This window comes from Cervus canadensis, chromosome 4 (assembly GCF_019320065.1).
Source record: "Cervus canadensis isolate Bull #8, Minnesota chromosome 4, ASM1932006v1, whole genome shotgun sequence".
Lineage (NCBI taxonomy): Eukaryota > Metazoa > Chordata > Mammalia > Artiodactyla > Cervidae > Cervus > Cervus canadensis.
This window is the reverse complement of record NC_057389.1, coordinates 99,503,857-99,520,589: the sequence shown is the minus strand read 5'-3', so window position 1 is coordinate 99,520,589 and position 16,733 is coordinate 99,503,857. Positions and strand designations below refer to the sequence as shown.

General features: G+C 43.6%; 1 protein-coding gene across 1 annotated transcript in view; it reads right to left on the bottom strand.

The window, feature by feature from the left end:
- The window catches only part of ADGRE2 (adhesion G protein-coupled receptor E2), a 75,017-nt gene that overhangs the window by 42,469 nt on the left and 15,815 nt on the right, over positions 1-16,733 (bottom strand). Inside the window, exons 5-8 of the mRNA XM_043467103.1 lie at positions 11,609-11,755; positions 11,477-11,523; positions 11,286-11,363; positions 10,697-10,874 (exon numbers count right to left, since the gene is read on the bottom strand). Coding sequence (XP_043323038.1) covers positions 10,697-10,874; positions 11,286-11,363; positions 11,477-11,523; positions 11,609-11,755 — 450 coding nt within the window. The remainder of the gene's footprint in view (positions 1-10,696; positions 10,875-11,285; positions 11,364-11,476; positions 11,524-11,608; positions 11,756-16,733) is intronic.

The window sequence follows — 16,733 nt, the reverse complement described above, 5'->3', positions numbered from 1 at the left end:
TCTCCAAGCAGACCACATGGATGAGATATTTAATACTATCTGAAGAAAGATCACAAGGAGTCAGCCAGCCTGCAGGTAATGGAAAATGATGCAGAGCTTAACTTCCTGCCTTGATGATTCACTGAGATTCTTTTCCTTTTTGCCCTTTAAAAATTACCATTGGTTTTAAGTTGCTAAGCTGTGTCTGACTCTTGTGACCCCATGGACTGTAGCGTGCTAGGCTCCTCTGTCCATAGGATTTTCCAGGCAAGAATACTGGAGTGGGTTGCCATTTCCTTCTCCAGGGGATCTTCCTGACCCAGGGATTGAACCTGGGTCGCCTGCATTGCAGGCAGATTCTTTACCAACTGAGCAACAGACCCCACATAAAGAGCTACTATGGCTGAATTTAAAAAAGAATGATACAATGCCCTTTGCAGCACCAAGGATGGATCTGAAGATTGTCATACTGAGTGAAGTAAGTCTGAAAGAGAAGGAGAAATATGACATCTCTTATATGTGGAATCTAAAAAGAAATGATACAAATGAAGTTATTTACAAATTGGATACAGACTCATAGCCTTAGAGAGTGAATTTATGATTGCCGGAGGGGAAGGATGAGGGGAAAGGATAGTCAGGGAATTTGGGAAGGACATGAGCACACTGCTATATTTTAAATGGGTAACCAAGGACCCACTGTATAGCACAGTGATCTCTTCCCAATCTTATGTGGCAGCCTGGGTGGGAGGGGAGTCGGGGAGAATGGGCATGTATATGTATGGCTGAGTTTCTTTGTTGTTCACTGAAACTTTTACAAGATTGTTAACTGGCTATGTCTGTGTGTGTTAGTCGCTCAGTCATATCTGATTCTTTGCGACCCCATGGACTGTAGCCTGCCATGGTCCTCTTTCCATGGAATTCTGTACACAGGAATACTAGAGTGGATTGCCATTTCCTTCTCCAGGATATCTTCCTGATCCAGGGATTGAACCAAGGTCTCTTACATTACAGGCATATTCTTTACCACCTGAGACACCAGGGAAGTCTGTTAAGTGGCTATAGTTAAATATAAAATAAAAAGTTAATTAAAAAAAAAAAAACAAACTGCCATGGCTGAACACAATCTTGGAAACAGGTTGTGGGGATGCAATGACACACTTTCTCCCAAGATTGCCAATCTTCTGATTAAAGCCACATTTCCTTTCTATAAGCAGCTGCCTCTGGAGTATTAATTTTTGAGCAGTGAACACAGGACTTGAGTTTTGTAACATGTACACCATCTGCATTTAGAGGATTATTAGAAACTATGAGCAAATCACTTAACTATAGTATAATCCCTGACATCTTAAATATACATATATATATATATATATATATACATATATATATATACATATATATATATATACCAGGTAGTGCCTGACTTGGGCTTCCCTTGTGACTCAGCTGGTAAAGAATTGGCCTGCAATGCGGGACACCTGGGTTCGATCCCTGGGTTGAGAAGATCCCCTGGAGAAGGGAAAGGCAACCCAATCCAGTATTCTGGCCTAAAGAATTCCATGGACTGAATAGTCCATGGGAAGCAAAGAGTCTGACATGACTGAGCCACTTTCACTTTCAGCACCTGACTTAAGCTTTAATTGTCCAAGAATTCATTTCAAAGAGTCACCCACTTCAAATAGAGTTAACACATTGCTGGTCAGGGGAGGAGGGGACTAGAAAAAGAGGCTACCTCCCCCTCCCTAGGCTCCTTTGTTTTAGCAATCTTCAATGATTTCAATGACTGACCACTTATGCTGCTTGTTCTTATCTCTTCCCATACTTTAAATTCTGGCTCTTATGTTTTCAATTCACCAAAAAAGAGTGATCACGCCCAAATCCTAGGCCCCCACCCTCCACCCTTCATGGCAATAAAAGCACAACTCCAGGCCCCACTCTGTCTCCCGCTTGTGATTTCACTGTGTGGCTTCAAGCATGCTGTGTCATTTAGGTGCTTTGAGGATTAGCTCCCCTGGACTCCTTGTATGGTACCTTAAAATAAACACTGCATAGAAACCAACGAAAATGAAAACACAACAACCCCAAACCTATGGGACACTGTAAAAGCAGTGCTAAGGGGAAGGTTCATAGCAACACTGGCTTGCCTCAAGAAACAAGAAAAAAGTCAAATAAATAACCTAACTCTACACCTAAAACAACTAGAAAAGGAAGAAGTGAAGAACCCCAGGGTTAGTAGAATGAAAGAAATCTTAAAAATTAGGGCAGAAATAAATGCAAAAGAAGCAAAAGAGACCATAGCAAAAATCAACAAAACTAAAAGCTGGTTCTTTGAAAAGATAAATAAAATTGACAAACCATTAGCCAGACTCATCAAGAAACAAAGGGAGAAGAATCAAATCAACAAAATTAGATGAAAATGGAGAAATCACAACAGACAACACAGAAATACAAAGGATCATAAGACACTATTATCAGCAACAATGCCAATAAAATGAACAACCTGGAAGAAATGGACAAATTCTTAGAAAAGTATAACTTTCCAAAACTGAACCAGGAAGAAATAGAAGATCTTAACAGACCCATCACAAGCACGGAAACTGAAACTGTAATCAGAAATCTTCCAGCAAACAAAAGTCCAGGGCCAGATGGCTTCACAGCTGAATTCTACCAAAAATTTAGAGAAGAGCTAACACCTATCCTACTCAAACTCTTCCAGAAAATTGCAGAGGAGGGTCAACTTCCAAACTCATTCTCTGAGGGTTCCATCACCCTAATACCAAATCCAGGCAAAGATGCCACAAAGAAAGAAAACTATAGGCCAATATCATTGATGAACATAGATGCAAAAATCCTTAACAAAATTCTAGCAAACAGAATCCAACAACATATTAAAAAGATCATATATCATGACCAAGTGGGCTTTATCCCAGGGATTCAAGGATTCTTCAATATCCACAAATCAATGTAAGACACCACATTAACAAATTGAAAGATAAAAATTGTGTTATCTCAATAGATGCAGAAAAAGCCTGTAGACAGAAAAAGCTTGCAGACAAAATTCAACATCCATTTATGATAAAAACCCTCCAGAAAGCAGGAATAGAAGGAACATACCTCAACATAATAAAAGCTATATATGAAAAACCAATAGCAAACATTATCTTCAATGGTGAAAAAATGAAAGCAATTCCCCTAAAGTCAGTAACAAGCAAGGGTGCCCCTCTCATCACTACTATTCAACATAGTTTGGAAGTTTTGGCCAGAGCAGTCAGAGCAGAAAAATAAATAAAAGGAATCCAGATTGGAAAAGAAAAAGTAAAACTCTCACTGTTTGCAGATGACATGATCCTTTACATAGAAAACCCTAAAGACTCTACCGGAAAATTACTAGAGCTAATCAACGAATATAGTAAAGTTGCAGGATATAAAATCAACACACAGAAATCTCTTGCATCCTTATACACTAACAATGAGAAAACAGAAAAGGAAATTAAGGAAACAATTCCATTCACCATTGCAATGAAAAGAATAAAATACTTAGGAATGTATCTAGCTAAAGAAATGAAAGACCTATATATAGAAAACTATAAAACACTGATGAAAGAAAACAAAGAGGACACAAACAGATGGAGAAATATACCATGTTCATGGATAGGAAGAATCAATGTAGTGAAAATGAGTATACGACCCAAAGCAATCTATAGATTCAACATAATCCCTATCAAGCTACCAACGACTTCAGGCTCTACTACAAAGCTACAGTCATCAAGACTGTATGGCACTGGCACAAAAACAGAAAGACAGATCAATGGAACAAAATAGAAAGCCCAGAGATAAATCCATGCCCCTATGGACACCTTATCTTTGGCAAAGGAGGTAAGAATATACAATGGAGAAAAGAAAATATCTTTAACAAGTGGTGCTGGGAAAACTGGTCAATCACTTGTAAAAGAATGAAACTAGAGCACTTTCTAACACCATACACAAAAATAAACTCAAAATCGATTAAAGATCTAAACGTAAGACCAGAAACTATAAAACTCCTAGAGGAGAACATAGGCAAAACACTCTCTGACATAAATCACAGAAAGATCCTCTATGACCCACATCCCAGAGTAATGGAAATAAAAGCAAAAATAAACAAATGGGACCTAATTAAACTTAAAAGCTTTTGCACAATGAAGGAAACTATAAGCAAGGTGAAAAGACATCCTTCAGAATGGGAGGAAATAATAGCAAATGAAGCAACTGACAAAGAATTAATCTCAAAAATATACAAGCAACTCCTGCAGCTCAATTCCAGGAAAATAAATGACCCAGTCAAAAAATGGGCCAAAGATTTAAACACACATTTCTCCAAAGAAGACATACAGATGGCTCATAAACATATGAAAAGATGCTCAACATCACTCATTACCAGAGAAATGCAAATCAAAACCACAATGAGGTACCACGTTACGCCAGTCAGAATGGCTGCTTTCCAAAAATCTACAAACAATAAATGCTGGAGAGGGTGTGGAGAAAAGGGAACCCTCTTACACTGTTGGTGGGAATGCAAACTAATACAACCACTTTGGAGAACAGTGTGGAGATTTCTTAAAAAACTGGAAATAGAACTGCCATACAACCCAGCAATCCCACTGTTGGGCATACACACTGAGGAAACTAGATATGAAAGAGGCATGTGTGCCCCAATGTTCACTGCAGCACTGTTTATAATAGCCAGGACATGGAAGCAACCTAGATGTTCATCAACAGACAAATGGATACGGAAGCTGTGGTACATATACACCATGGAATATTACTCAGCCATTAAAAAGAATACATTTGAATCAGTTCTAATGAGCTGGATGACACTGGAGCCTATTATACAGAGTTTAGTAAGCCAGAAAGAAAAACACCAATACAGCATACTAACACATATATATGGAATTTAGAAAAATGGTAACGATAACCCTATATGCAAAACAGCAAAAGAGACACAGATGTATAGAACAGTATTTTGGTCCTGTGGGAGAAGGTGAGGGTGGGATTATTTGAGAAATAGCATTGAAACATGTGTATTATCACATATAAAACAAATTGCCAGTCCGGGTTCGATGCATGAGACAGGGTACTCAGGGCTGGTGCACTGGGATGACCCAGAGGGATGGGATGGGGAGGGAGGTGGGAGGGGAGTTCAGGATGGGGAACACATGTACACCCATGGTATATTCATATCAATGTATGGCAAAAACTAGTACAATATTATAAAGTAATTAGCCTCCAACTAAAATAAATAAATAAAAAAAAACTAAAGTAATATTTTACCATAAGTACAGTATAATATAACCTAAGTAGGCTTCCCAGGGGGCTCCATGGGTAAAGAACCCACCTGCCAATGCAGGAGACACAGGTTCAATCCCTGGATGGGGAAGATCTTCTGGAGGAGGAAGTGGCAACCCACTCAAGTATTCTTGCTTGGGATATCCCTTGGACAGAGGAGCCAGGCGGGGTACAGTCTATGGGGTTGCAAGAGTTGGACATGACTGAGCACACACACATATATTTTAAGTATTGCATGAGGTATACTTACACAATAAAATCATTCACTGTCTAAAAGTAAAAATAAATAAATAAATAAATAAACACTGCATATTCCTTCACCACAATTCAGTAGGTTGACTTAACTGCAAGAAGAGGAGGGGACTCAAGTCTGGTTAGGTAACAGAACCACAAGGACCAGTCCAACCACAACAGTGATTATGAATAGGGTGAGACCTGCACAGGCAACAATCTAGATGAAATGGACATTCCTACAGACACACAAACTACAAGAGTAACTGAAGAAGAAGCAGAAAATCTGAACAGACCTTTAACTAGTAAGGAGACTGAATAAGAAATCAAAACATCCCCAAATGCAAAGCACAGATTAGAATTCTACCAAAACCATTTAAGGTAGAATTAACATGAATTTTTGTAAACTCTTACAAATATAGAAGAGGAAAAAACACAATCAAAATAATTCCATGAGACCACCATTACCCAGAAAACAAAGCCAGATAAAGACATCACAAGAAAATAAAACTATAGATCAGTATCTCTTATAAACATAAATACAAAAATCTTTAACAAAATATTAAGAACAAATTTACTCAAGGAGGTTCAAAACTTGTATACAGAAAACTACAAATGATTGTTTAAAGAAATTGAAAACACTCAATAAGTGGAAAGAAATCCAGTGTTTATGGATGGGAAGATAATGTTTGAAGATTGCAATATTCCCCAAAGTGATCTGCAAACTCAATGCAATACTAATAATGCTTTGACAGCATTTAATTAGTTTTTGCAGAAATGGAAAATTTCATCCCCAAATTTGTATGGTATTGAAGAAACACAAATACTTAAACAATCTTGAAAATGACAAACAAAGTTGGAGTATTCATCTTCCTGATATCAAAACTGACCACTAACCTACAGTATTCAAAACAGTATGATACTGGCATAAGGAGAGACATATAGACCACCATAATAGAATTGAGTGTCCAGGAATAAACACATACATCTATGGTTAATTGATTTTCAACAATGGGTGCCAAAACCATTCAATAGGAGAAAGAAGAGTCTCTTCCATAATATCTGGCTATATACCCAGAAAAAAAGGCTGTTGGACCCCTACCTCACACAATACACAGAAATGAGTTCAAAATGGGTCAAAATGTATATTTAAAAGCTAAAACTAGAAGAGAAGACATAAGGGTAAATCTGCATGATCTTTGATTTGGAAATGGATTATTAGATGTGATAAAAATGCACAAGCAACAAAAGAAACAATAAATAAAATGGACTCTATCAAAATTTAAAGCATATTTAAGCATATGTCCATCAAAGTGAAAAGACTATGAAGAAAGTGGAAAGATGACCTACAGAGTGGGAGATCATATTTGCAATTCACATATATCACATGGTCTACTAGTAGAATATATGAAATATATTATATATATCAAGAAGTCTTATATATAAAGAACTCTTACAGCTCAACAGCCAAACACCAAATAACTAAATTTAAAAATAGGCAAATGATGGAGGGTTCCTGGCCATCTAGTGGTTAGAACTTGTGCTTTCACTGTGGTGATCTGGGTTCAATCCCTGGTCAGGGAATTAAGATCCTGCATGCTGTATGCCATGGCCAAAAGAAAAAAAAATAGGCAAAAGGACTTGAATAGATAGACATATTTCTAAGAAAGATAAAAAAATGCTCAACAATGACATAAAAAATATTAAACATCCTTAGGTACTAGAGAAATGCAGGTTAAACCATGGTGCAATCTCTCCTGACAGCTACTAGAATGGCTATAATGAAAGAAAAAAAAAAGGAAGCAACAGGTGTCACTGACAATTAGGAGATTGGAACCATTGTACATTGCTGTTGACAATGGAAAATGGAAAAATAGCCACTTGGGAAAATAGGTAGTTTCTCAAAAAGTTAAAAATAGAACTATCACATAACTCAGCAATACCACATGAGCTTTGTGACCCAAATGAATGAAAATAGATATTCAAGCCAATACCTACACAACAATATACACAGTAGCACTGTTTACAACAGTCAAAAGGTAGAAACAACCCAAATGTTTATAAGAAATATAATATATTTATTTCTATTTATAGGAACTATCCAGGATGGAAATCCATAGGGGCAGAAAACCAATAACTGATTTCCAGGGCTGAAGGAAAGGAGACATCTGTGGCTGTTTAGTGGACAGACAATACCTTTGGGATTATGAAGATATTTTAGAAATAGAGGTGAAGGTTACACACCTCTGTGAATACACTACTACATGTCTCTAAATTGTACATGCTGGTTAAAATGGTGAATTTATATTAAGTGCATTTCAACTTAATAAAACAAATCAGACTTAAATATAAAAAATACTAGATTTATACACTTCCAAATTTAATGCCTTGTTTTTTTTGAAAAGAAAGTGAAAGTGTTAGTGACTCAGTTGTCTGACTGTTCGAGAGCCCATGGACTGTAGCCCAGCAGACTTTTCTGTCCTTGGAATTCTGTAGGCAGGAATACTGGGAGTGGATTATCATTTCCTTCTTCAGGGGATATTACTGAACCAGTGATCGAACCCAGGTATCCTGCATTGCAGGCAGATTCTTTACCAACTGAGCCACCAGGTGGTCTTGTTTTGAGGCCATTTATATTTTGTTGTAAATTCTTCAGTATGATTATTTCCTTTGCTAATACTTCATTTTACAATGAAAATTTAGTTTTTCATTTCTTTTTAACCATTTTTTTCCCTCTGTTTTTCACTGAAGTACAATTGAAGTAGAATATTATACTAGTTTCAGGTGTACAATACAATGATTTGATATTATCATACATTACAAAATGATCACCACATTAACTCTAGTTACCATCCATTTCCATATATTATTGACTACATTCCCTATGCTGAACATTGTGGGTGGTGGTTTAGTCACTACATCGTGTCTGACTTTTGCCACCCCCTGGACTGTAGCCCTCCAGGCTCCTCTGTCCATGGAATTTCCCATGCAAGAATATTGGAGCGGGTTGCCATTTCCTTCACCAGATTCTGTACCTTCAGTTCAGTTCAGTCGCTCAGTCGTGTCCGACTCCTTGCAACCCCATGAATCGCAGCATGCCAGGCCTCCCTGTCCATCACCACCTCCTGGAGTTTACTCAAACTCATGCCTACTGAGTCGGTGATGCCATTCAGCCATCTCATCCTCTGTCGTCCCCTTCTCCTCCTGCCCCTGATCCCTCCCAGCATCAGAGTCTTTTCCAATAAGTCAACTCTTCGCATGAGGTGGCCAAAGTACTGGAGTTTCAGCTTCAGCATCAGTCCTTCCAATGAATACCCAGGACTGATCTCCTTTAGGATGGACTGGTTGGATCTCCTTGCAGTTCAAGGGACTCTCAAGAGTCTTGTCCAACACCACAGTTCAAAAGCATCAATTCTTCGGTGCTCAGCTTTCTTCACAGTCCAACTCTCACATCCATACATGACCACTGGAGAAACCATACCCTTGACCAGATGTGCCTTTGTTGGCAAAGTAATGTCTCTGTTTTTTAATATGCTATCTAGGTTGGTCAAAACTTTCCTTCCAAGGAGTAAGCATCTTTTAATCTCATGGCTGCAGTCACCATCTGCAGTGATTTTGGAGCCCAAAAAAATAAAGTCTGATACTGTTTCCACTGTCTCCCCATCTATTTCCCATGAGGTGATGGGACCAGATGCCATGATCTTAGTTTTCTGAATGTTAAGCTTTAAGCCAATTTTTTCACTCTCTCACTCTCATCAAGAGGCTTTTTAGTTCGTCTTCACTCTCTGCCATAGGGGTGGTGTCATCTGCATATCTGAGGTTATTTATATTTCTCCTGGCAATCTTGATTCCAGCTTGTGCTTCTTCCAGCCCAGTGTTTCTCATGATGTACTCTGCATATAAGTTAAATAAGCAGGGTGACAATATACAGCCTTGATGTACTCCTTTTCCTATTTGGAAACAGTCTGTGGTTCCATGTCCAGTTCTAACAGTTGCTTCCTGACCTGCTTACAGGTTTCTCAAGAGTGAGGTCAGGTGGTCTGGTATTCCCATCTCCTTCAGAATTTTCCACAGTTTATTGTGATCCACACAGTTGAAGGCTTTGGCGTAGTCAATAAAGCAGAAATAGATGTTTTTCTGGAACTCTCTTGCTTTTTCGAAGACCCAGCGGATGCTGGCAATTTGATCTCTGGTTCCTCTGCCTTTTCTAAAACCAGCTTGAACATCTGGAAGTTCATGGTTCACGTATTGCTGAAGCCTGGATTGGAGAATTTTCAGCATTACTTTACTAGCGTGTGAGATGAGTGCAATTGTGCAGTAGTTTGAGCATTCTTTCAGATTGCCTTTCTTAGGGATCATAGTGAAAACTGACCTTTTCCACTCCTGTGGCCACTGCTGAGTTTTCCAAATTTGCTGGCATATTGAGTGCAGCACTTTCACAGCATCATCTTTCAGGATTTGAAACAGCTCAACTGGAATTCCATCACCTCCACTAGCTTTGTTCGTAGTGATGCTTTCTAAGGCCCACTTGACTTCACATTCCAGGATGTCTGACTCTAGGTGAGTGATCACACCATCGTGATTATCTGGGTTGTGAAGATCTTTTTTGTACAGTTCTTCTGTGTATTCTTGCCACCTCTACTTAATATCTTCTGCTTCTGTTAGGTCCATACCATTTCTGTCCTTTATGAAACTCATCTTTGCCTGAAATTTTCCCTTAATATCTCTAATTTTCTTGAAGAGATCTCCAGTCTTTCCCATTCTGTTGTTTTCCTCTATTTCTTTGCATTGATCACTGAGGAAGGCTTTCTTATCTCTGCTTGATATTCTTTGGAACTCTGCATTCAAATGGGAATATCTTTCCTTTTCGCTTCTCTTCTTTTCACAGCTATTTGTAAGGCCTCCTCAGACAACCATTTTACCTTTTTTCATTTCTTTTCCATGGGGATGGTCTTTACATCCCTTTATTTATTTTACAACTACAAGTTTGTCCCTATTAGTCCCTCTCAACTATTTTGCTCTTAACCTTTTATTTTAATTTGTTTATGAGATTAACTGGGAGATATAAGCATGGCCACTTTGCTCTAGTGAGCCTGGAAGAGCAAGGAGGCAGGGGAAAAGCAAAGCAGGAACCTGCGGTCAGACTCAGGTACTGACTTACCCATGCCTGCAGATGAACTGAAGATCCATGACCCTTCAGGCAATGCCTTGCTCACCCTTCTCAGGACATTTTCCAGGCCAAAGAGCAGGTTAGTGACCGCAAAGCGCTGCTCTGATAAGGGCAGGGTTTTCAGGTCCCCGGGGGTCTCCAGCAGATCACCCATCTCCTGTACGAGGTCCTGGGGGGATGGGGACACAAAGCCAGTAGCCCATGCATCTGAGAGGCCGTATGAAGGTATGACCCAGTCACAGAGAACACACTAAGGAGACTGGGTGATACAGGTCATACGGGATGGGATTCCGTGGGTGATTTTTGCCCCTGCAATCTAGCCACTCAGAGGCCAAGCTTTTTCATTAGTGTCAAGGATGATGTAAACCCAATATCCAGAAATAGGGAAAGGAAAGGGCATTAGTAGGTGTGCCGTGGTGTTCAATAGTCACTACACATGTCCACTCTTCCCACCCACCCTGTGGGAGAGGTGGAGCCTCGGAGAGAGCACCTTTGTTGTTGGGGTGTCCCCTTCCAGACCAAAGTTTCCCAAGGCTTCTATGAGATGCTTCCACCTGCCTCCCTTGGGTCATGCCCTTACCCGAACAGTGTTCAGGACAGAGGCCGAACTGAAGTTTCTGCCCAGATCCTGGATTCTGTTAAAGAAGTGAGAGAACACCTGGGGGAGAAGACAAGGTGGTCAGAGAGCCTCACGTGAGTGTGGGAGCTTGGAGGAAATGAACGGGCTTTGCAGAGAGATTTCCTGCTGACTGTTCCTTTGGGGCCACTCACCTGGCTCTTGATTCCAGGGGGAGCAGTCCAGATGGGGAAGCTGATCTCTGCAGGGGACAGGGGAGAGTTCATTAGGTGTGGCAGCGTCTGTGTTTGCTGTGGGCGGGTCTTAGATCACGGCAGGACAGTTACCTTTGCAGATGGTGGTCATTTGCTTATCCCGGAATCCAGGTTTGGGCACCCAGCCTTGGCGGCAGTGGCATGTGTATGAACCCACAGTGTTGATGCAGACGGTGGAGTTGTCACACTGATGCTTCCCGGAGCTGCACTCGTCCACATCTGGGGACACAAAGAAGGGAGTCAGGCTCTGCCCCAGTCTGATGAGGTTCCTCTCCTCGCTGTGCCCCCTTACTTTCCAATTAGTGCTTCCTTCTTCCCAGGAGGTGATGCCACCTCCTGGAATCAAGGACAGCACATCCTTGAGTAGTGGATGCTGTGAATATACATAGGAAGTGTGTAGAGTTCTGACAGACAGCAGATGAGACAAGTACAGCTTGTGAAAATACTGAATATCCTCTTTCCAGTTGGTAATTAGCTGTTGCCTGGGGTCCCTGGGAGCCTTCCACTTGGTACCCCAGCTCCTTCTCTAGGATCCCCCACCCCTCCAAGATCTTTTCACATTTAACCTCAAAATGCTTAACACCTTACACAGCAGGGGACCCCCAGTGATCTTTCTGTTTGGTTTTTGTGGGTACCAGTGAGTATGTGATTAGATGTTTTGAGTGTGGGTGTCCAAAAGTGTAGCATCTGAGCTCCAGACCTTCACAGACTGTGTTGTTTGGGCCACTGGGGGACCCAGGGATAGGCTTCCAGCCAGGGCGGCAGCGGCACTCATAGCTGCCCATGAAGTTGAGGCAGTGGGTGGAGCTGTGGCATGGCTTTCTCCCAGAGGTGCATTCATTCACATCTGAGGAAAAAGCCAGATCAGAGCTACCCCTCTTCACTCACTGCACCCATTCTTCATACCTCTTCTCAGATTTCATAGCGCTGCTCTCTGAGGACACCCTCTCTCTGAAAGTTACCTGGCCTGCTGGGATACAAATGTGTGATGGCATTTTCTAATGTAAAATTTCCATAAGCTCAGATCCTCCCTGCAGGGTGGACAGGGCACAACTTTGTGGGTGCAGGTGTGATCCCAGACCAAGCTGAGTCCCTTCACATCTGGTTCAGGATGCTCTGTGGGGGCACCTGTGATGGGCTCCTAACTAGGGAGGCTGTAGCACTGATCACGACCCACGGGTGATGTGGTGAGTGATGGGGAGGCACCACTGTCATCCGGAGCTGCATCCCTGCCTTCATTAGAACAGAACTCAGAGGACCACAAAGAAACCCCAGGCCCAGAAGCCTCTGCTGTCTCCCTGGTCTGTGGTGGGACCATTCGAGGAGGTGATCCTTGGGCGGGGCCCCGGCAGACCCTTGGGTCACAGGAACCTGAGTCTTGTCTCCCTCCTGCTTGGGGTCCCTGAACTACTTCAGCTCCTTCCCCAGCTCCAGGCCCGCCTCACACTGTCTTCCTGGGGTTTCTACCTGTGCAATCCCTCGGGTCCTCTGGTTTGAACTCCAAGCCAGGTGGGCACTGGCAGGTGTAGCTGCCCTGGGTGTTGATGCAGATGCTGCGGCCTTTACAGGCTCTGGGTCTGTGCTGACATTCGTCCACGTCTGCAAGAGGAAGGAGAGCCTTATGGATGCCTGTGGCTGTGGACAACCTTCCAGCCTGGGTGTCATCCACGTTTCTTGGTATAGAAGCATCCAGAAGGGCCTGCCCTCTCTTCCTTGGTGAATGGGGGCCTCTCCTCATTCACATGGAGGTATCCTATGGATGAGCATGGTGACCTGCAATTTCTGTTGTCTAGAAGTGGCCAGAAGTGGCCCAAGTTACCCAGTCTGCCATCTCTGACTCTGTGAGCCTCCCTGGGAAGCTCCCAGCTGGGATGGTGACATCACAGCTGCCCGTATCCCAGGCTAAAGATTTGGACAAAGGCCTGGGTGGGTCTTCTTGGGAACCGAGTACAGCTGTGTTCCCTGAGCAGGGCCCCTCTTGGCTCCCAGTGATGCATTTTTCCTGACTTCCCCAGGGCGAATGCTGCCAGCTGAGTTCTCTTTGAATCCTGCTGACCCCGGCAGGACAGTGCTCTTCCATCCATGTGAACTCTGAGACTCCAGCTCTGTGGACATGGACAAAGACCTACCCCTGAGTCATGCAGCTCAAGGATGAGGCTTGTGGGCAGTTCCACAGAAAATGCGGATGATGATAAAAAGGCCAAGGCCACCCGAGCAGTGGACACCAGGTTGTGCTGGACAGTGGGTTTGATGTCTGGCTAGTCAGCTTTAGGGCTGTGAAGGTGCCTTTATCTGATTCCCATGAAGGCATCCCCCAGACTGGCAGGAAGTGATGAGAATCTGCAGCTGAGCAAGGCTTGTGATGGGCAAGGGCTGGGTGGCTGGAGCAGGGAGCAGGTGCTCATGGGCGAAGGGTGGCAGGTGTTTCTGTCATCTTGACACTTGGCCTCCCACTAGAGATGTGGACATGTGCACACTGCTGGGTGGGGCTCAGCCCCCACCTTCTGTCCTCACATGGTCTGGGTCATTGTGCAGTCTGGGTTGACCTCCTTAGTAGAGGAAATGGTCTCTGGTGACAACCTATCATTGAGACCAGATGGAAACCTCTTCATTTACCTGATTCTTCCAGTGGGTTGGGGATTGATGTCACCCTGCCACACCCCTGACACAACATCCTCCCAGGCCCCAGTCATCAGAGCTACCTTAGGTCCATGAACTGAAATTATGGGAGAGGGTCAGGTGGCGACTTGGATGGGGAAATAAATGGAAGCTGAGCAGTTGAGATGTTGCGTCAGGGTGCCAGGAGGCATCTTTTCCAGGCAGTTTCCTGCAGGGTCATTGATGGCTGGGGACAGTGGAGCATTCCTTGAGACTTCCTCCTCTCACATTTCTGCATGGGGCCCCAGACACCATGACCCAGGGTCTCAGAGGCCCCAGTGGTGGCAGGTCTTCTCCCAGACAGCACTAACAGTAGCAATGAGGACAGATAGTGTTCTGGACCACACGGTGCTGTGACCACACTGAGTATGGTGTGAATGTCACTTCCTCTTTTGTTTTAAAACGATAAGATGCCATGTGACAGTGGGATGTTCTGAACATCCAGAAGAGACCCTCTGCAGAGGTCCTGAGTGTTGGGGTTCAGAGAGGGTTGGGAGACTAGATAGGCACACAAGACAGCCGTCTGATGCCTGGAAAAGTTGAACAAGGAGCCCGGGGACCCAGCCTAGGTCTTCTCATAGCAGACCTCACAGCCTGGACATGGATGGACATGTATTTGGGTGCAGCGAGGGCTGGAATGCTGAGGTGGGGAGTGCAAGACAATCCAGCTAAGGGGGAGGAGCCAAGATGGCGGAGGAGTAGGACGGGGAGACCACTTTCTCTCCTACAAATTCATCAAAAGAATAACTGAACGCAGAGCAAACTTCGCAAAACAACTTCGGATCGCTAGCTGAGGTCATCAGGCGCCCAGAAAAGCAGCCCATTGTCTTCGAAAGGAGGTAGGACAAAATATAAAAGATAAAAAGTGAGACAAAAGAGCTAAAGACGGAGATCCGTCCCGGGATCTCTTAGGCGGCATTGCTTGGGGTAGGGTCCGGGCCTGAGTGCCCTGAGGACAATCGGAGGGAGCTTCTGTGAGTTGCCAACTTGAACTGTGGGAGACCAAAAGAGAGAGAGAGTAAATTAACCGGCCCGAACACACTGCCGGCCGTTCGCAGAACAAAGAGACCGAGAGGGTCCAGAGAGGAGCTCGCAGGCTGCTGACCGGCCCAGCCCCGCCGGAGGCAGGAGGCAGGGGGGAGGGGAAGGTCGCGCCGAGACACAGGGCGCAGGCACCCGACTGGCGCGGGCGGGGACTGGGGCTGGGGACGCGGAGGGCGGAAGGCGCGCGCACTCGACTGGTGCCAGCGGAAACTGAAATTGGGACCGCGGAAGGGAGTGGGCGCGCCACACCTGGGTAGAGTGCGCCCACCAAGCCCCTGGCTGCCTGGACCGCTCTGACGGGGAAGGCACAGAGAGCAGGCGCAGCTTTTCCTTCCGCGCTTTTGTGGAACACCCGAGGGCTGGAACCTCGCGCAGCTCGGGGCGCGCTCCATATAGAACAGCCGGGAGCCTGAGCAGCACAGACGGAGAAAGCAGCGTCAGCCCCTCACGGCAGCCCCAGCCCATCCCCGCGGCGCAAGCCTGTCCCCACAGCGCAAGCCTCTCCCTGCAGCGCAAGCCCCTCCCTGTCCCGCAGAGCGAGGGAACTAGCTACCTGAATAAGAGTCCACCTCCGCCCGCCTGTGTCAGGGCGGAAATGAGGCTCTGAAGAGACCGGCAAACAGAAGCCAAATAAACAAAGGGAACCGCTTCAGAAGGGACTGGTGCAACAGATTAAAATCCCTCTAGGAAACACCGACTACACCGGAGGGGCCTGTAGGTATCGAGAAGCGTAAGCTGGAACGAGGAACTATCTGAAACTGAGCCGAACCCACACTGACTGCAACAGCTCCAGAGAAACTCCTAGATATAATTTTACTTTTTTCTCTTTTTTTAAATTTTTTAATTTTTTTTATTTTTTCTTTTTTCTTTCTTCTCTTTTATTTTCCTTTAAAATCCCCTATTACTCCCCCATTACTCCTTAACTTTCATTTCCACAGACTTTTACGATTTTTTAATTAGGGGGAAAAAAATTTTTTTTTCTTTTTTTTTTTCTTTTTCTTTCTTTTTTTTTCTTTTTTTTCTTTCCTTTTTCTCTTCTATTTTCTATTTTTCTTTTTCTCTTATTTCTTTTAAAGTCCTCTAGTACTCCTCTACTACTCTTCATTTTCATTTTCACTACACTATAAACTTACAAAAAAAAAAAAAAGAGAGAAGCCCTATTTTTAAACCGAAGATTATTCTCTCCCAATCTTGACTCTCTGTTTTCTACCTTAGAACACCTCTATTTCCTCCTTTCCCTTCTCTTCCCAATCCAATTCTGTGAATCTTTGTAGGTGACTGGGCTACGGAGAACACTCTGGGAACAGACAGCTGCGTAGATCTGTCTCTCTCCTCTTGAGTCCCCCTTTTTCTCCTCCTGTTCATCTCTATCTCCCTCCTCCCTCTCTTCTTCATGTAACTCTGTGAACCTCTCTGGGTGTCCCTAACGGGGGAGAATCTTTTAGCCATTAACCTAGAAGTTTTCTTATCAGGGCTGTATAGTTGGAGAAGTCCT